Source organism: Nelumbo lutea, chromosome 3 (genome assembly GCF_056320005.1).
Source record: "Nelumbo lutea isolate HS-2025 chromosome 3, American lotus-T2T, whole genome shotgun sequence".
Classification (NCBI taxonomy): domain Eukaryota; kingdom Viridiplantae; phylum Streptophyta; class Magnoliopsida; order Proteales; family Nelumbonaceae; genus Nelumbo; species Nelumbo lutea.
In genome coordinates, this window is record NC_142686.1 from 26283954 (window position 1) to 26304703 (window position 20750).

Below are 20750 nucleotides of genomic sequence, written 5' to 3' on the forward strand. Positions count from 1 at the left end.
GGATAAATCTCCCTAGATCTATCCAACGACTGTGAAGATTCTAAACTAACACAAGTTTCATAAGTGTCCAGTTTAAGGGTATTACACAGAAACACACTAAAATAACACGAATCAATTATGCACTTTATTCATTTACAATAAATGACAATAAGTACATCAATCTGATTGGAGCTAAGGGCATACACTATCTAACACTTACACCATAACCTCCTCTCTTACACCCCTAATTCCATTTCATTAAGTTAAACTTTAGTAATTTTACAGAGAGGCCCCTAGTTGGGTAGAAAATTAAAAAACATAACATAAGAAAGAATAAAGCTCGGATTAAGGCCCATTACAGCAAAAGAACATAAAAGATAAAAAAGATAAACAGCCTATGGGCCATTCGGCCCATCTTCTCTACACTCCCCCTCAAGCTGAGAATAGATGTCAATCATGCCAAGCTTGTCAGTATCATGCTGAAGTTTAGCCTTGGGAATGCCCTTGGTGAGGAAATCAGCTAACTGTCCTTCAGAAGTGATGAAAGGTAGACACACCTCTCCAGAATCTACTCTTTCTTGAATGAAGTGTCTGCCAACTTCAATATGTTTAGTTCTGTCATGTTGTACTGGATTGTGAGCAATGTTGATGGCAGCCTGATTATCACAGTATAACATCATTGGCTTATCATGCTTAATACCTAGTTCCTCCATCAAGGATCTAAGTCACAGTAGTTCAAAAACTCCATGAGCCATGGCTCTGTATTCAGCTTTGGCTGAAGATCGGGCAACAACTGATTGTTTCTTGTTACTCCAAGAGACAATATTACCTGCCACCAAGCTATAGTACCTAGAGGTAGATCTTTTGTCATCAATGTTTCCAGCCTAATTAGCGTCTGTGTAAGCTTCAAGTTTCATATGGCCATTCTTAGCAAATAGAATTCCCTTTCCAGGGGAACCCTTCAAATAACACAAAATCCGCTCTAATGCTTCCATGTGAGTATCCCTGGGAGCACGCATGAATTGACAACATATGCAATGTCTGGCCGAGTCATGTATAGATAGAGAAGTTTTCCAAGTAGTGTCTGGAAGACTCCTGTTGAGCAAGAGCAAGAGCAAGTGAAGAGACGAGAGGAGAGAAGAGAGGGAGAGAGGAGAGGAGAGCCGAGAGGACTGAAAGCCCCTTCTGAACTTAGGGGGCGAAAGAATGATATATTATTATTTATACTAGTACAGCCGAACAATGTAAACAAAGGAGAAATTACAACAGTACCCTTATGGTGCTAAACCTGAATACATAAACAACTGACAATACTCCCCCTTAAGTTGGGGCATAGATATCAATCATGCCCAACTTATCACAAAGATCATGATGTCTGGAAAGGTTTAAACCCTTTGTAAAGATGTCTGCAAGCTGGTTCTCAGAAGTGACATAGGGGGTACACACTTCGCCTGTGATAACTTTATCTCTGATAAAATGCTTGTCAACTTTGATGTGTTTTGTTCTATCATGTAGCACCGGATTGGCAGCAATGCTTATAGCTGCTTTGTTATCACAAAATAGAGTTATAGGTTTGGTCATTGGGAAACCCAACTCCCCCAACAAATTCTTTATCCACATGCCTTCAGCAATCCCATGGGCCATAGCATGATATTCAGCTTCAGCACTGGATCTAGCTACCACATTTTGCTTTTTACTCCTCCATGTAACAAGGTTCCCTCCTATAAAGGTGCAGTAGCTACTAGTAGACTTTCTGTCACTTTGGGATCCAACCCAATCAGCATCTGTATAAACTTCAACTTTCAAATGTCCGTGCTTTTGAAACAACAAACCAGTACCCGGATACTTCTTCAAATATCGGAGGATTCTCTCTGCTGCTTCAAGATGAGAAGACCTAGGAGCATGCATGAATTGATCGAGGACACCAACAACATATGCAATGTTTGGGTGAGTCATAGAAAGGTATATCAATCTCCCTACAAGCCTCTGAAACTGTTTCGCATCCTTGAGTGATTCACCACAGTTGTCACCTAATTTATGGTTGGGGTCAATGGGAGAGTCAACTGGCTTCACCCCCATCTTTCCAGTGTCCTGAAGTAAATCTAGGACGTATTTCTTTTGAGAAATGAAGATACTCTTCTTTGATCGGGCAACTTCAATTCCAAGGAAGTATCTGGCAGGTCCTAGATCCTTCACTTCAAACTGAGTTGCAAGAAAAAATTTCAATTTCTGAATTTCGTCCTCCTAATCACCAGTAACAATTATGTCATCCACATAAACAATTAGAGCAGCAATTTTACCTTCTTTTTTCACGAACAGTGTGTGATCTGATTGACATTGCCTGTATCCTTTTTGCTGAACTGCCACATGGAATCTACTGAACCAACCTTTTGGTGATTGTTTTAGCCCGTATAAGGACTTCTTCAACTTGCACACTTTCTGTTCATTGCCTTGGGCTAGAAACCCAAGAGGTTGAATCATGTACACTTCCTCTTCAAGGTCACCATTCAAGAATGCATTCTTGATGTCCAACTGGTGTAAAACCCAATCCAGATTGGCCACAAGAGAGAAAAGGACTCTAATGGAATTCATCTTGGCAACGGGGGCAAAAGTTTCTGCATAATCAACTCCATACACTTGAGTAAATCCCTTTGCCACTAAGCGAGCTTTATACCTTTCCACTGTTCCATCAACCTTATGCTTGACTGTGAACACCCATTTACATCCAACTGGAACCTTTCCCTTAGGAAGATCAACAAGTTCCCATGTGCCATTTTTGTGAAGGGCATTAACTTCTTCCCTCATGGCATTTGTCCATTCAGGAACTGAAAGAGTTTCTGCCACATTCTTAGGGATAGGGACACTGTCAATAGAGGTAAGGAAGGCACGGAATGAGGATGAAATGTTCTCATAGGAGACAAAGTTGGAAATGGAATGTTTTGTGGTGCACAATCTAACACCCTTCCTGTGAGCAATAGGACGGTCAAGATCATTAGCAGTAGAGGAATCATTTTCAATAGATTCAAGGACATCATTGGGAGCTAAAATACCTGAGTGAGTATGATCCTCCCTCGAGGAGTCTGTTGGCACTGGAGGTATAGCTTCCGGATTCTCTACAGCTCTTGGATTTGGCTGGCCTTTGCGACGACAGAAAAAACACAAAAAGGTGGAGGGTCAGGGAGAGAGGGAAGTTGAACCAGTTTCTCCTCATGTCTACACTCCCCCTGAGGAGAAACAGGATAGAAAGGCTCATCTTCAAAGAAAGAAACATCCATGGAGACATAGAATTACGAGAAACAGGATCATAAACACGGTATCCCTTTTGAGTGAAGGAGTAACCAAGAAATATGCAAGGTATAGCACGAGAATCCAATTTCTCACGGGTGGGAGACAGATTTTGGACAAAACACTGACAACCAAAGACACGAGGAGGAATAGAAAGAAGGGGAGCCTTAGGAAAGAGAAGTTGATGTGGGGCTTTGTACTCTAACCGACGAGAGGGCATATGGTTTATAAGGTAAGTGGAACAAAGAACAGCTTCAAGCCAAAACCGTTTGGGAACATTCATATGAAGTAGTAAACCTCGAGCCACTTCAAGGAGATGTCGGTTCTTCCGTTCGGCCACACCATTTTGTTGTGGTGTGCGGGCACAAGAGCTACGGTGAAGGGAACCATGCGAAGCAAAAAATTCCGTGAGGTCACTATGAAAAAATTCTTTTGCATTATCTGATTGGAAAATTTGGATTTCAGTTTGAAATTGAGTGAAGACCATCCACTAGAAATCTTGAATGATTTTTGGTACGTAAATCTAGAATAATCATCAATGAGGGTAATGAAATACTTGTAGCCACCTCAGATGGTAAAGTAACAGGGCCCCACACATCAGAATGAACAACGTGAAATGGAGATTCAGATTTACTATGTCTTTGAAGAAAATGAGTTCTACAATGTTTGCTCAACTGACACGTTTGACAAGAAAAATCAGAGACAGACACTGACTTAAACAGTTCTGGGAATACAACTTTCAAAGACTCAACAGACAAATGACCAAGACGACAATGCCATAAATATACTTTTTTCTTACAAGACTGACTCATAGACTATGTAACATGAAGATCAACCTTATTCTCCAACATGTAAAGTCCATCAGCCATACGACCCCTACCAATCGTCCTCCTCGAGGCTAGATCCTGAATCACACAATGAGAAGGGAAAAAAGTCACTGAGCAATTCAAGGAATTAGTAACACTACTAACAGAGGACAAATTAATGGGAAAGTTTGGAACATGAACAACATCAGAGAGGGTAAGGCCAAGAGGAAGAGAGAGAGTGCCTTGACCAGCTATGGAAGAGTATGATCCATCGGCTAGTCTCACCTTGTCTCTTCCAGACAGAGGGTGATATGTTTGAAAGTAAGAGGACGTACCAGTCATATGTTTTGATGCTCTAGAATCAATGATCCATGGAGAGTCATGGGTGTGAGAAGCAACATGGAAAGCAGTGGCAGGGTTACCTGGCGTAGATGCAAATGAGGTTGAGGGAGGAGTATCCATCTGACGAATTGCTCTACCATAGAGCTCTAAATGGTCACGGAAGGAATTCATAATGTCCTCCCTCGGGTCAGGTGCAGTGAGATGTGTCTGAGTCACAGTAGAAATGGGGGGCTGATGCTCCCGAGTAGCCATGTTGGCCATGTGATGTTTCTTTGTGTTAAGATGTGCCGAATAAGGGTAGTTTAGTCTTCTTCTGTTTATTAAGTAACTCGCTTATGTGGCAGTGTTATTAGAGTTACTCTGCCCCACACTTAAGTAAGGTCATTTCTGTCTTTGTAACTATGATTAGAATCTAATATAGATTAAGGGGGTCGACTGAATGGGAAAACCCATCAGATTTTCGACAGACCCTTCTTCTTCTTTTCTTCTTCTTCTTCTTCTCCTCTTCCTGTTCGGACTACTGTAGCAACAGTCAAAACATGGTATCAGAGCCATGCTCCTGACCTAAGTTAGTTGGTAAAGCACCTCAACATTGTTCGTGACTCTTCACCTTTGTTTCTGATCAGTCAATGGAGAGAATTGGTTCGCCCTAGGTCAAAAACATTACAGCTTGTCTCTCTACTGCGTATAACCTTCTTCAACAAGGAAAGTGACTTCAGTAGTGAATGGTTGATATTCTCAAAGGAAGGTCGGTTCTCTCTTCTTCTAGTGTTACTTATATTTCTGGGTAGAAATCCTACAAGAAGCTGTTGTACTGAGTAGAACCTAGAGAACTAGGTTCATTGTTGCCCTAGGAAGGGCTGTGTGTGCAGTAGTCGAATGGTGTAGGGCTGTTGTAAGTCGTTGAATGGTGTTAGGGCTGCTGTAAGTGGCCGAGTGGTGTAAGGTAGAATGCAGTGACCTTGCCGAACTCCTTGTGGTTGTGTAATGCCCTCTTAAGTGTGTTAAATAAGTCTGAACTGGGTGCAGCAGATTTGGCTGTGTTGTGGTGCTTGAGTGGTTGTAAGAGGGCCTCTACTTGTGATTAGTGAATGGTAATCTGATGCTTATGTGGGACGTAAGTGTGTGAAGTCAGCAGTAGTGTGAATAAGAACAAGTGTGTGAAGTCAGCAGTGGTGTTTAGAGGCTGCAATAGGTCCTGAAATATCAAACTGTGAACAACATCAATCAGTTTGTAGCTGAGAAGTAAAGTTAGAGACAACTGTGAAAGAGTACAATGGCAGCAATAGGAGATGGCTACAATGATAAAAAAAAATAGTGTAGTAATTTCCTCCGACTATCTAGGAGTACAAATGACCTCAATTAAGCTAAATGGGGAGAACTATGTTCCATGGGCTAAATCAGTGGAAGTTTTTCTCAAGGCAGAGAAGAAAGCAAAGCATGTTAGAGATGAGAAGCCACCGGTTGACTCTCCAGGGTTTGATGATTGGGAACAAGAAGATGCTCAAATCATGACTTGGCTGTGGAATAGTATGGAACCCAAAATCAGTGCCAACTTCATGTTCCTTGATACGACTAAGGATATATGGGAGCATGCTAAGAAGCTATATTCTGGACAAGATAACACAACAAGAGTATATCAGCTGTATCAGGAGTACTTTGATTTACAATAAGGAACCAAAACACTAGAAGAGTACTATGCCTGCATGAAGAATATAAGGAATGAACTCAATGTCTATCATCCCCTTACTCTAGATATTCAAGTTCAGCAACAGCAAAGGGAGCAGCTAGATGTTACAAGATTTTTAGTGGGGCTGAAGTCGGAATATGAACCAGTTAGAGCTCAAATATTGGGGGGCTCTACTCTTCCTACACTTGAGGAAGTATTCTCAAGACTTCGTAGAATCTCTTTGGGCCAGACAGAGAACCCCACACAGTATGATAAATCAGCACTTGTGACAGTTAGAGGTGGTGGACATAGTACAAGAGGGGGAGGTCATTCCAGAGGGGGCCGTGGCAGAGGAAAAAATAACTCTACAAGGAAGTGTACTCATTGTGGTAGGGATGGACACACAGTGAATTTCTGTTATGATCTACATGGCCCTCCCTCTAAATGGGCTAATCATGCTGTAGCAGGCAAGGTTGCTATTAGTGACAGTAAACTGGCAGACCTAACACCTTCCACATCTACATCTACTTCTGGGAGGGAGATGGTGAGTGTTCCGCGTGATGAGTATGAATGGTTCCTTCAAACTACTTCACAGCATACCACTGCCACATATGCCTAATCAGGTATCGCTTGCATGTCATCTAAAACTCCTTCCTGGATTATTGACTCTGGAGCCTCAGATCATATGACTGGGACTCCAAGTGTGTTCTCTTCTCTTACTGAAACCTCCACACCACAAACTGTTACACTTGCCAATGGGTCCTCATCTCTCATCTGTGGTGTTGGTAATGTTGACTTGGCTTCTGTCCCTTTATCATCTGTTTTATACGTACCTAAGTTTTCATTCAATCTTATGTCTGTTAGTAAAATAACCAAAGCTCTTAACTGTTCTGTTACCTTCTTTCCTTCCACTTGTGTTTTTCAGGATCTCAAGACGGGGAAGAAGATTGGTGGGGGGCATGAAGCTGGTGGATTGTATTACCTTGACGGTGGTGGATCTTCAATTGCACTTCAGACTTTCCTTACTCCTCTACAATGGCATTGCCGACTGGGACATCCATCTCTCAAGGTCCTCAAGATGTTGGTTCCATCATTGAGTCAGTTGTCAGTTTTACAATGTGAGTCATGTCAGTTTGGTAAACACCGTCGTGTGTCCTTCAGTCCAAGAGTTGAGAGTTGTATGTTGAGTCATTTTTCTTTGGTTCACTCAGATGTTTGGGGTCCGATCAAAATAGTCTTATAATGGGTACAAGTATTTTGTCTCCTTTATTGATGATTGTTCAAGAATGACATAGATTTACTTAATGAAAGAAAGAAGTGAATTATTTTCCATTTTTCAAAAATTCCATGCTGAAATACGCACACAATTTGGTGTTCCAATCAAAGTTCTTCGTTCAGATAATGATCATGAATACTTTCTTACTGCATTTCAACAGTATTTAGAACAACATGGCATTATTCATCAGATCTCGTGTGCTTTCACCCCTTAACAAAATGGGGTGGCTGGAATCGTCATCTTCTTGAAATTGCTCGGTCTATGCTTCACCACATGCATGTTCCTAAACGGTTTTGGAGTGATGTTGTACTCACTGCATGTTTTCTCATTAATCGGATGCCCTCTTTTATTCTTCATGGTCGGTCCCCCTTCTCCATCTTGTTTCCCACTTTATCTCTGTTTTCATTAATTCCTCGTGTCTTTGGTTGTGTGCTTTGTTCATAATCTGAGTCCTGGAATAGACAAGCTAGATGCACGCTTAATTAAATGTGTCTTCCTTGGCTACTCTCGGACTCAAAAAGGGTACAATTCTTATAATCCTATTGCCTGAAAGTGCTATGTCTGCCCTGATGTCACATTTTTTGAGTCTGTCCCCTTCTTCTCCAGTCATGAAGCACCCTTGTCCTCACCCTTACCTTCTCTTCCTCTTCCTGTCAGTGATTCAGTTCCAGAGGCTGTTGTTGGAGTAGACTCATCTCCTCATTCAGTGCAGGTCATTACTGAACGACCACCGATCCGACAAGTGTATACACGTCGAACGACACCGGCCTCTCCTCCTGCTTCTACCTCATCTGCGGATCCTCTCATGGCTCCTATTGCTGAACCTTCAGATCTTGACCTACCCATTGCCTTACAAAAAGGTAAACGTAGTTCCACACTCCATCCCATTTCCAATTTTGTTTCATTATCTCGTCTTTCTGCCTCATATCACCAGTTTGTTTCACTTTTGTCTTCTATTTCCCTACCTAACAATGTTCAAGAAGCTCTTAGTTCACCTGGATGGCGGCGGGCAATGGAGGAGGAACTTTCTGCTCTTCAACATACTCAAACATGGGAACTTACTACTCTTCCACCTGGGAAGCATGCTGTGGGCTGTAAATGGGTGTATACTGTGAAATACTTGCCAGATGGTAGTGTGGAGCGTCTGAAGGCCAGACTTGTTGCTAAAGGTTACTCACAGGTGTATGGTGTGGACTATATGGAGACATTCTCTCCGGTGGCTAAAATTGGTTCCGTTCGTGTCCTAATTTCCTTGGCAGTTATGTATGATTGGCCTCTCTTTCAACTTGACATAAAGAATGCCTTCCTCCATGGTGATCTAGTGGAGGAGGTATATATGGAGCAACCACCTGGGTTTGTTGCTCAGGGGGAGGGTGGTAAGGTGTGCAGGCTGAAGAAAGCAATTTATGGATTGAAGCAATCTCCACGTGCTTGGTTTGGGAAGTTCAGCGAAGTGGTGAAGAGTTTTGGAATGAAGCAATGCCAAGTTGATCACTCAGTGTTCAGCTGACTCAGAAGCTGGGAAGATTTTATTAGTGGTTTATGTGGATGATATTGTCATCACTGGTAGTGATAAATTGGGGATTGGCAAACTAAAGGTATTTCTGCAAAATCATTTTCAAACAAAGGACCTTGGAACATTAAAGTATTTCTTGGGAATAGAGGTTGCCAGGTCAAAACAAGGTGTGAATCTGTGCCAAAGGAAATATGTCCTTGATCTATTGGAAGAAACAGGACTGTTAGGTGCAAAACCGGCTGAGACCCCTATGGAACCAAATGTTAAGTTGAGCAGTGATACAGGAGAAGTATTTGAAGATCCTGGAAGGTATAGACAACTAGTGGGAAAGCTGAACTATCTGACTATCACGAGACCCGACATCTCCTTTGCAGTCAGTGTGGTGAGCCAATTCATGCAGAACCCTCGTATACCTCACTGAGATGCAGTCCTTAGAATTGTGAGGTATCTGAAAGGAGCTCCAGGCAGTGGGCTATTGTATAAACCAGGAGGAAAACTTGAAGTAGTTGGGTATACAGATGCAGACTGGGTAGGCTCAGTGAGTGACAGAAGATCTACTACAGGCTATTGCACATTTCTGGGAGGAAATCTTGTGACATGGAAGAGTAAAAAGCAGATGGTTGTAGCCAGAAGTAGTGCTGAAGCCGAATATAGGGCCATGGCTCACACTATCTGTGAATTAGTGTAGCTAAGAAATCTCCTACAAGAAATTGGGTTTCACATGGATAAACCTATGAAATTGTACTGTGACAACCAAGCTGCACTACATATCTCATCCAATCCTATCTTTCATGAGAGAACAAAGCACATAGAGGTTGATTGCCACTTTGTGAGAGAGAAGGTTCTTGCTAGAGAGATAAATACAGAACATGTGGGCTTCAATGACCAGTGGGCAGATATGTTTACAAAAGCTCTAAGCTCAGGGAAAGTGAACTATCTATGTAACAAGTTGGGATTATATGACATATATTCTCCAGCTTGAGGGGGAGTGTTAAGATGTGCCGAATAGGGGTAGTTTAGTCTTCTTTTGTTTATTAAGTAACTTGCTTATGTGGCAGTGTTATTAGAGTTACTCTGCCCCACACTTAAGTAAGGTCATTTCTGTCTTTGTAACTATGATTAGAATCTAATATAGATTAAGGGGGTCGACTTATGGGAAAACCCATCAGATTTTCGACAGACCCTTCTTCTTCTTTTCTTCTTCTTCTTCTTCTTCTTCTTCTTCTTCTTCTTCTCCTCTTCCTGTTCAGACTACTGTAGCAACAGTCGAAACACTTTGTATTTTGCTGCCCGTACTTCTTATTCACCTCTGAACCTTGCTTCTTAGTCAGATCTTGAGCCCATTTTGGTTTCCCATGAAGATCCCAACGGGTATCTTTGGTGTGTCGGGGTTTCTGACAATGAGTGCACCACAATTTTTCCTTATCTTCTGTTTTTTTCTAGAGATCTCATTTCCGGGAAGAAGATCCCCCACTAGTAGATACACCCCCTTTTGCAACTAACACAATAGCATCCCCACCAGGGCTGTTCATCAAATTTCTCCTGCTTTCTTCAGATTGTACAAGAGCATAGACTTCCTGAACAAAAGGGAGATCCTTAGAGCTGAGAATCTGAACTCTGATAGATTCATACATAGGATTCAGACCATGTAAGAATGCAAACACCCTTTGCTGGGAGACAAGCTGTTTGTACTTCTTAGCATCCTCATCACACTTCCAATCCACACTCTGGTAGTGTTCCAACTCCTTCTAGGCAGATGTTAAGTTAGAGTAATAGACCGATAAACACCTCTCCCCCTGTCTACAAGTAGAAGATGCTGCCTGCAGATGATAAATTTTGGCATAGTGTCGCAATTCTGAATATGTAGACTTTGCTTGTTCCCAGATTTCATTTGCAGTTTCAGCCCACATGAAATTCTTCCTGATTTGAGGTTGCATGGAAACCAAGAGCCAGGACATAACAATACTGTTCTCCTGATTCCATCTATCATATTCAGCACTCCCGGAGGATGGTTCTTTTATCCTCCCATTAATATAGTCTATCTTCCCCCTTGTAGTGATGTATAGATTGATCCCTCTTGACCACTCTAGGTAATTTAAACCATCAAGAGGGACAACAGCCATAGGAAAGGATAGGTCACCCCCACCCATTCCATTCAGCATTGAGGAAACTCCAGATGTGGCTGAATCTTCACTACTCATGATTTCTGGTTTAAGAAAAAAACAACAACCAAAGGAGTACTTCCGTACAAGGCTATTATAGAAACTGGTCCTTCTGACCTACGGTTTCACTGGGAGCAAAGACTGAACACTGCTGTTGCAGTACTGGAACAGGTCTGTATAATCTACGGTCTTGTAGGAATCCAAGAAAAGAACATTGCAGTTGCAGTACCTAATCAGGTCTGTATGATGTACAATTGTACAGAGGTCATATGACCCTCCAACAGAATAGAAAAACAAGGTGAAGTTCACCACACCCCTAATCGGCAGGTCTGGTAGCCGAACAATCAATGACTGAGATCAATACAATAACTGCTTTAGGACATCAACAGTCCATCGAAGGGGTAAAGAAATACAAAAAAAATGTCGAATACAACTGCTTTGTTAAAGAAATACAGTCCATCAATAGTCCATCAATCGGTTGAACAGTCAATCAATAAACAGTCAATCTGTAGGGCAGCCAAACAGTAAATGAACAGTACCTCTTTTAACTTCAGATGATAGCCTCTCTGTAAACCAGAACTCCCTCTACGAACCTCAGATGATAGCCTCTCTACAGTCAAATAGACAATGAATACAACTTCTGGGCTAGAAGATGAAAAGTCTCTATAACTTTTGGGTTGAACTGAATACAACTGATTAGCAGTTCGATGGATACAGCCCTGGGAGATGAAAAGATTATCTGCTCGACATTGAACAACAGGTTTGCTTGACACCACCCTTCAGGCCTGGACGACTTGCTCTGATACCATGTTGAGCAAGAGCAAGAGCAAGTGAAGAGACGAGAGGAGAGAAGAGAGGGAGAGAGGAGAGGAGAGCCGAGAGGACTGAAAGCCCCTTCTGAACTTAGGGAGCGAAAGAATGATATATTATTATTTATACTAGTACAGCCGAACAATGTAAAAAAAGGAGAAATTACAACAGTACCCTTATGGTACTAAACCTGAATACATAAACAACTGACAACAACTCCCTTATCTTTCAACAACATTCCATCTAAGGTAGAGAGTTTATGACTCATATCAATAGGAGTAGCAACTGGTCTAGCACCCATCTTTCCTGTTTCAGAGAGTAAATCAAGTACATACTTTCTCTGAGAGATAAGGATCCCATCCTTGGATCTAGCAACTTCTATTGCCAAGAAAGTATTTCAATTCCCCCAGATCTTTGATCTTAAACGTTGTATGAAGGAAGGATTTGAGATCATTAATCCCTGATACATCATTACCAATCACAACAATATCATCAACATACACAATCAGGTAAACGGCCAAGGATCCTCTCCTCTTTACAAAGAGGGTATGATCAGACTGTGTCCGTACATAGCCAAAGCTAACAAGGGCAGCCCTAAGCCTTTCAAACCATGCTTTGGGGACTGTTTAAGCCCATAAAGAGATTTCTTCAGCCTGCAGACCTTCCCTTTCATATCTGTTTCATACATCCCTAGAGGAAGAGACATATAGGCCTCCTCATGTAACTCTCCATTTAGAAAAGCATTCTTTACATCCAGTTATAAAGTGGGAAATATGAGTGTGTAGCCAAAGATAGCAGAACTCTCACAGAAGTCTTCTTTGCAACAGGAGCAAAGGTCTCCAGATGATCAATCCCATATGTCTGTGTATAACCTTTAGTAACCAGCCTAGCCTTGTACCTTTCAATGGTGCCATCGGCATGATATTTAATAGTAAAAACCCACTTACAGCCTACTGAATCATTCCCTTCAGGCAAATCAACCACTTCCCAAGTTTCATTCTTGTGTAGGGCATCAATTTCTGTTCTCATAGCATCCCTTCATTCTGGAATAATAAGAGCTTCTGACACAGACCTGTGAAATGGGTTAGAAGCAATAGAAGAAAAATAGACAAAATATGAAGGAGAGAGCAAACTATAAGAAAGGTGTTTGGAAATGCAATGTGCAGTACACTTCCTTTTTCCTTTCCTAATAGCAATGGGGATATCAAGGTTTGGGAAGGATGACTCCAAAGGGACTGTATCAGTACCTGTTGTCTCTTCTGTGACTGGAAGTGCAAGAGGCTCATGTGTTGTAGGGGAAACAATCTGCTCATTTCTGGTTCTCTGCCTTTGGTGCAACTTGGGATTAAAAATAGGACGAGGAGGTAAAGGAGGAGGGATAGGAATACTGGAATGAAATGACTGATCCTCCCTTGACTCATTTGAGGGAGGGAGAGTCTCAACAGAAGACTCAACTGGGACAGGAAGGGGAAGAGCAAACAACTATGACAAATTCTCCCCCTTTAGACATTGCCTCTCCTGAGAAGAATCATAAAAGGAAGAGAGCTCATCAAAGGTGACATCCATTGAGACATACCGAGTGCCAGTCTTTGGATCAAAACAACAATAACCCTTTTGTGTGGGAGAATAACCAAGGAAGATACACTTGTGGGCTTTTGGTTCAAATTTATGTCTCTGGACACTTGGGATATGTACATAACAAGTGCAACCAAAGACATGAAGAGGAATAGGAAAAAGATCCATACCCGGATGAAAAAAACTGAAGGGAGACTTAAACCCCAAAACCCTGGATGGTATACTGTTGATTAAGTAGGTTGTAGTGAGAACAACATCACCCCAAAATTTTGTAAGGACATGTGAGGCAAATAGAATACTTCTTGCAACTTCAACAATATGCCTATTTTTTCTTTCAGCAACTCCATTATGTTCTAGGATCCTAACATAGGAGCTTTGGTGAATAACCCCCAAATCAGTATGATAACAGGTTAGGTTTTTCTCAAATATACTTTTGCATTGTCGGATCTGAAAATTTTAATTCTGGTATCAAATTGGGTTAGGACAAATTCATGGAATTGCCTCACAAGTCTAGGGACTTCATAAAAAATATCCAAGTGAACTGAGAAAAGTCATCAATGAACAAGATAAAATATTTGTAGCCACCCATAGAAGGTAAGTGGTAAGGTCCCCGCACATCAGAGTACACAATATGAAAATGAGAAGATATTTTATTACTCAAAGGATAACTACTTCTACAATGACAATTCTCACAATGAAGACTTGACATACTAATTCCCTTAAACAATTCTGGGAATAAATGACTTAATGAAGAAAAATAAAGATGACCCAAACAAAAATGACATAACATGACTTGACTGATGGACTCTGTGGATGTAGACCCAAAAGCAGCTTTTCCAGGTTGTTCATTGCTCTGTCCAGCAGATATATTCCATTCGCCTCGTGGCCACTCCCAATCACTTTCTGAGACTCCAGATCCTGAAAAACACAGTAGGAAGGAAAGAAGGTTATACAGCAGTTCAATGACTTAGTTAGGCTACTTACAGATAACAAATTTGTATTTAGCTTGGGTACATTGAAGAGTAGAAGGAAGTACCAAGGAATTTGCAGCCTTGATGGTTCCCTTGCCGGAGATAGGGGCAAGAGAGCCATCGGCTAGGGTGATTTTGTCATGGCTAGGAACTAAATCATAAGAAACAAACAAAGTGGAAAGGCTAGTCATATGATTAGAAGCACCAGAATCAATAATCCAAGGGATCCTACAATTAGATAGGGGCAAAAGAGCCATCGGCTAGGGTGATTTTGTCACGGCTAGGAACTAAATCATAAGAAACAAACAAAGTGGAAAGGCTAGTCATATGATCAGAAGCACCAGAATCAATAATCCAAGGGATCCTACAATTACCTGAAATAGTTGTATGATTGGCAGAAGCCCGTATACCTGAATGAGCAAATGCAGAAGATGTTGAATTTCTTGGAGGGTTGGAAGAAGAGGCCACACCCTCTAGGTGATTGATCATCCTCCCAAACTTCTCATATTCTGCCTTCATAGCTGCTAACTGCTCACTAGTAGTCATCTCTTCAGTTTGGTATCTGTCACTATCTAGACCAGCAACAATATTGGCACCCCCTGCCTTCATATTATCAGTCTTCTTTTGAAACCGAAGAGGAAGAAGCTTAGGATGCAATTTCCAACACTTGTCTTTTGTATGTTTTGGCTTCTTACAGTACTCGCAAGTAATTTCTTTCTTCCATGAGCTACTTGGAGTCCCTGCAACTCCCTTGCGTTTCATTCCCATTTTAGCAAAGTGATCATTTAGACCAGCCCCTTGGACTTGGACAAGTCTACTGCTTTCTTCACTACTTACCAAGGAATAGGCTTGGGACAGTGAAACAATATCATTGGATAAAATAGTTTGCTTTGTGATGTCATACTCTAGATTCACCTCTGTCAAAAACTCAAAACACCCTGTTTCTCTCAACAAGTTTCCTATAGGTCTTAGCATCATTAGTGGTGTCCTAGGCTACAGCTTCTATCAAATCAATTTCTTGCCATAAAGACTTCAATTTTGAGAAATACACAACTAATGGTTTTTCCCCTTGTCTCAAATTCTTCACATCACTTCTCATCTTGTAAACCTTGGCTACATTTAATTTTTAGGAATAGGTTTCAGCAACACTATCCCAAATTTCCTTTGCTGAATTCATCCACAAATAGAACTGACTAATTTGCGGTTGCATTGAGTTCACAAGCCATCCAATAACCGTATAATTTTCTTGCATCCATTTTTCATATGATGGATCATCTTCTGAAGGAGCCTTCTTGCTCCCGGGATAAAACCCCATTTGCCTCTACTGCAAATATGAATTTTTACTGATTGTGACCAAAGTTCAAAGTATCGGAAACGTAAGGTGTATCAGAAAGATAATTTTAGGAGACGTATCTTGATACGCTTTGGATACGTATGGATCCGGACGAAAAATCAAGATACGCATAAATATGCTAAAAAGTTTAAATAAATTCTAAAAAACATATTAATAACAATAGTTACAAGTTTTAGATGATTGTAAATAAGTTATTTAAAAGTAAAAAACTGTAATTTAATGGTCTATATAAAATTCGAGATATCGAGACACACTTAGTAACTATTGACAAATGATGGAATAACTAAAACGTGAAAAAACCCCCCAAAAAAAAACTAAAATGTATATTGATATACATTAGTTTTAAAATGATCAATATAATTTATCTTAATATTTATTAATACATAAATTTTAATAATTAATTCTAACATTTATTGATAAGCATACACTAAGAAAAAGAGAAAAATTACTTAAAAATAAAAATGCATAAACAAATACCAAGCAAAAGGGCGTGGCTTAGTGGTGAACCTCTAGGTCTTAAAGCTTAATGTCTAGGGTTCGAATCTTGCTATTGATAATTCGTAGTTTTTATACTAACAAAACGAATTTAATGAGAAAGAGGGTTATTAATTAACGGAATTAATGAGAAGAGAATTCCATTTAGGCGCTAAAACTGAAATTCAAATTTAAAATTATGCATTAATTATAGGAGTAATTAACTAATTAATGAGAGAGAAATTCATTTAAATATAGGAGTAAATATATAATTAATGAGAGGTAATTCGGCCTTAAATATAATTTAATGAAATTAATGAAAGAGAAGGGGACTTGTATTAGGCTGTATCGGATTGTTTTGGAACTGTATCGGTCGATACAGACTTGAAACAGTTTGATATAGGGCCCAAAACGGTTCGATACAAACCGATACATACGAAAATGAACGCTACAAATAATTTCTATGCGTATCGTGTATCGGACTTGTACCAGAACGTTATGTATTGGCCAATACGATCCGATACGTTGCGAAATTTTAAACCTTGATTGTGACCAAGCTAGATAATTACTTCCATCTAGCTTGGTTGTGGTCACAGCCAATAGAGAGTCTACAGAAGCTCCCGGAACCTATCCAGATTTAGCAACATGCTTGCTTTCATCTTCTTAAATACTTCAAAAATAACTTCTAACAACTTTGGATATCAACAAATGAAGACAGAACAAATTGTGTTGTGAGCCAACCTCTATGCAGCCGTACCAGGTACCTGCATCACACCCGGAAGCTGGGAGAAATAGAGAAATCTCAGCCGCTTCTTGTAGACTTCACAGAACACCAATCCACTTATTCAATCTTCAAGATGAAGGATGAGAAGACCTTCAGTCACTGAGCGCCCAGGTCAAACTCCCTGTGGGGCCCGCAATCAGATTTCTCTAGAAAATTAGGGTTTTGGGTAACACACTTGAATCTGTCAGGAGGACGACAAAACCAGTCCCCTTCTCTCCAGAAACCACTAACAACTGGGCTGAAGTAGGTTTATTTAACTATTCATACGATTCAGTTATGGGAAAAAAGAGGTGAAAAGAGGGAAAAGTCGAGCCTGCTCTGATACCAAGAAGAAAAACAGCCTTTTGAAAGGAAAGGATTGTTTAAAAAGTTGCAGAAAATCAAAAGAAAGTAGCAGAAACCAAGTTGCAAGAAGAGAGAAGAAGAAGAAGAAGGTGGTGACAACTAGAGTTCAGAGAGAGATTTTTTGAACATAACATAAGAAAGAATAAAGCCCAGATTAAGGCCCATTACAGCAGAAAACATAAAAGATAAAAAAGATAAACAGCCTATGGGCCATTCGGCCCATCTTCTCTACAAATACCATTTTTACTGCAGAAATCAAATCTATGTAAGGAAGGAAAAAGGGTAGGATTTTATTGATGGCCTTCCAAGGAGATGCTTGATTTTCCCTTGCCAATGTTCCAGCATCCCATCCATTATCCGAAAGCCCATGAATACTTGCGGTCACCCTTGCCCATAATTTCTCTCTCTTGAGGCATTCTCCACAACCATTTCCCTAGCAGAGCAGTGTTCCTTCTTTGTATATTCCCTATTCTCCCCCCCCCCCCCCCATTTATTTTTATCACTGCAAGCCAGTTCCCACCTTATCCTATGATCCCTCTTACCTTCCTTTGGTTTTCACAGGAAATCTCTCATTATCTTCTAATCTCTTTCCTACACCTATTAGGATTTTAAACACTGACAAGTAATAAACCGGTAGGTTAGAAAGAGTAGGCCTGATCAAGGTAATCCTTCCTCCTATTGATAAATACCCTTTTTTTTTCCAGGAGGCAAGCCTTTTGGTAAATCTTTCTATCATCGGGTTCCAAAACCTGACTTCTTTAGGATTAGCTCCAAGAGGTAGACCTAGGTAAGTCAGAGGCCATTGGACAATGCTACACCCCAAAATGTTTTCACACTCTACCATCTCCCCTTCAGCCATCCCAGCAATGCAACTCTTCTCAAAATTTATTTTTAAATTTGGCATTCTTGCAGAGAATTGTACTGATAGTTTTAAATGAAGTACCTGTAGTAGTGATAGACTCTGCATGAATGAAATCATCATCACCAATGGGTCTAAAATACAACCATAAATCCCTCCTAACCCTTGAAGACTCCTCCAATAGGTGATCCTTGATTACCCATGGCAAACCATCCAAATTCATGTTGATCTGTCCCTGGGTTGGAGGGAGACCCAGCCTGGCATCAATTTTTGTGTCTCTCAGGACCTTGTTAAACGAGACTAACCTTTTGGTATCTAGATGCCTAAATAGATAGAAATACTATGCCTTTATTTGGTTATCTGATGGAATCATTAATAGATTTTTTTTGGCTACTGAGAATCATTAATAGATTATTATAATCCTTTTAATGAGGCTTAACTCCATTCCTTGACGTTTATGCCTTGCACATTTGGAGGCATCCTTATGACTTGCCTCACATCTTCACATTTTATAAAATTTTTGAGCACTTTACGATACATCTGAGTTGGGAGTTCATGTTTGGCTCAGGTAGTTTCTTGTTGCTTTGCAGCTGTGGGTTATGGGTTCTATTACATTCCCTATCTGTTAGGCTGGAAGATGGAGAAAGCCACATAGCATTTACAGCCATTTGTGATTTCATTCACAACTTTTTCATATGCCAGGAGTGCCGTAGACATTTCTATGAGATGTGTTCAACGTGAGAGAACCTGAACTGCTTGTAATTGGTTATCTTCACATTCTCCACATTCTCTTAAGATCTTCTCACTAGGATTTTATTTTTCTTTGCAGTGTTTCTTATCCTTTCAACAAGACAAGCCAGTTTGCCCTATGGCTATGGGACACACACAACAAAGTAAATGAAAGGCTAAAGAAAGAAGAGGAGTCTCTGGGGACTGGTGACCCAAAATTCCCAAAGATGCTATGGCCACCAAAGCAGCTCTGCCCATCTTGTTATCGCTCCCTGAAAAAGAAAAGTGATGGCACCAGTCAGGTTGAATGGAATTTGGATGCAGTGTTCAAGTTCTTGGTTGGTTACTATGGTAATATGCTTGTGTCATCATACAAAGACAATGGTCTCCTTGGGGTTGGCGGAAATGAGAGGTCTCTGGTTGATGATATGGCAACATCAACAAGTGCAGTTGCAGTGCCTGTAGGAGCTGCATTAGGCATTGCTCTTGCCAGCTGTGCATTTGGAGCACTCGCTTGTGTCTGGCGGTCCCAGCAGAAGAATCGGAAGTACTTTTACCAACTACACTCTTTAAAGAACATATGATTAGTAGTATAGTAATCATCATGTTTTAAGTGCTCTATTAAAAGCTAAGGAAAAAAGAAATGGCGTCAGTGGGTATCAGGGCTGTCAAGTTTCATTGGGAAGTTTGATATTCTTATTTTCCTTTTTTACCCAACATTTCAGGCGGAGGAGGAACTGAAGCTGAGATTATACCAGATTAAAACCAGGCGTTGCCATTAATTAAGGTGCATAGCATGGTCTGTTGGGCTCATGATACACAACAACTTAACCAGCCATACTGCCTACTTGAGCTCCACTTCTATATACCTTTTGTTCCTTTCATTTTTTCTTGTAATAGCAATGAAATGTATAGATTTGTTTAATAACCATATATTTCTTAGCTGAATGTTTCATAATTATAATTTTGAAAATTATTAGTGAAGTGACATTGCAGCATTACTCTCTTTCGATTCTTTATTTTTTGGAGCTTTCCTTTAACGTTGTGTACTTTGTTAAGGTAAACTATTACTGTTGGCTATTAAGCTCATATAAATCAATGCAGTGCTTCCTGTTGCATGTGAGAGTTATCTGAGAACCAGAGAAAATTTTCCCTGATGTTACTTTCCTGGATCCCAAATGTACGACTACAGAGCATGGTTCTTTTGAGACTTGAAAGACGGGTATAAGGCATTGAGTATCGAGACAGGTTCGTGTATAGAATGGGTGATGGATACATATGGAAAGCTCATTAGCTCATGAGTCAACAGAAATGGATATTCACAGCCTTGTGATCTAGAACAAAAGAAGGAAGGAATTTGCTTCTGGCCCAGCATAAGTTGGTTATGATCTTTGGGTTGATTTGTGGTATACCAATTGAGTTCTGCCTTTTGCGACCCAGCATAAGTTGGTTTATGAAGTAGCTTTCGGATGCCAAATGTGATGACAAGATGCTACCCATATTACTTGAATTAACAGGAAGTATATTTCAAGGTTTTATAATTGACAGGTTGAAGGCATTAAATGGCTAGAAGCCTAGAACAAATAACTCGAATCCTTTCTGAACTTGCAGCTGAGGCTGCTGCTGATAATAGATGACTTCAATTGGTACTCTGGTGTGCTTGGGTAAAATGCTTTTGATGTAACAGGACTTGAAGATGGCATTTGGAGGAGTACCTGGACTTTTCCAAAGTGGGTCTAAAAACTATTCCTTCTCTCCCTCACAGAGAAGAACAAAGTAAATCGGCTAACATTTGATTTGCTGATTGTACTTGA

The 20750-nt window shown here is 40.5% G+C and overlaps 1 protein-coding gene across 4 annotated transcripts in view; it reads left to right on the forward strand.

The window, feature by feature from the left end:
• The window catches only part of LOC148863777 (sulfhydryl oxidase 2-like), a 58526-nt gene extending 38584 nt beyond the window's left edge, over positions 1 to 19942 (forward strand). The window contains exons 10-12 of one of the 4 annotated variants that reach the window (XM_088977613.1): positions 18798 to 18944; positions 19037 to 19483; positions 19662 to 19942. In XM_088977613.1, coding sequence (XP_088833739.1) covers positions 18798 to 18944; positions 19037 to 19483; positions 19662 to 19677 — 610 coding nt within the window. In that variant the 3' untranslated portion in view covers positions 19678 to 19942. Of the gene's footprint in view, positions 1 to 18797; positions 18945 to 19036; positions 19581 to 19661 lie in introns of those variants that run through there. The other 3 variants (XM_088977615.1, XM_088977612.1, XM_088977614.1) reach the window with 3 other exon arrangements.
• Positions 19943 to 20750: the final 808 nt, after the last annotated feature.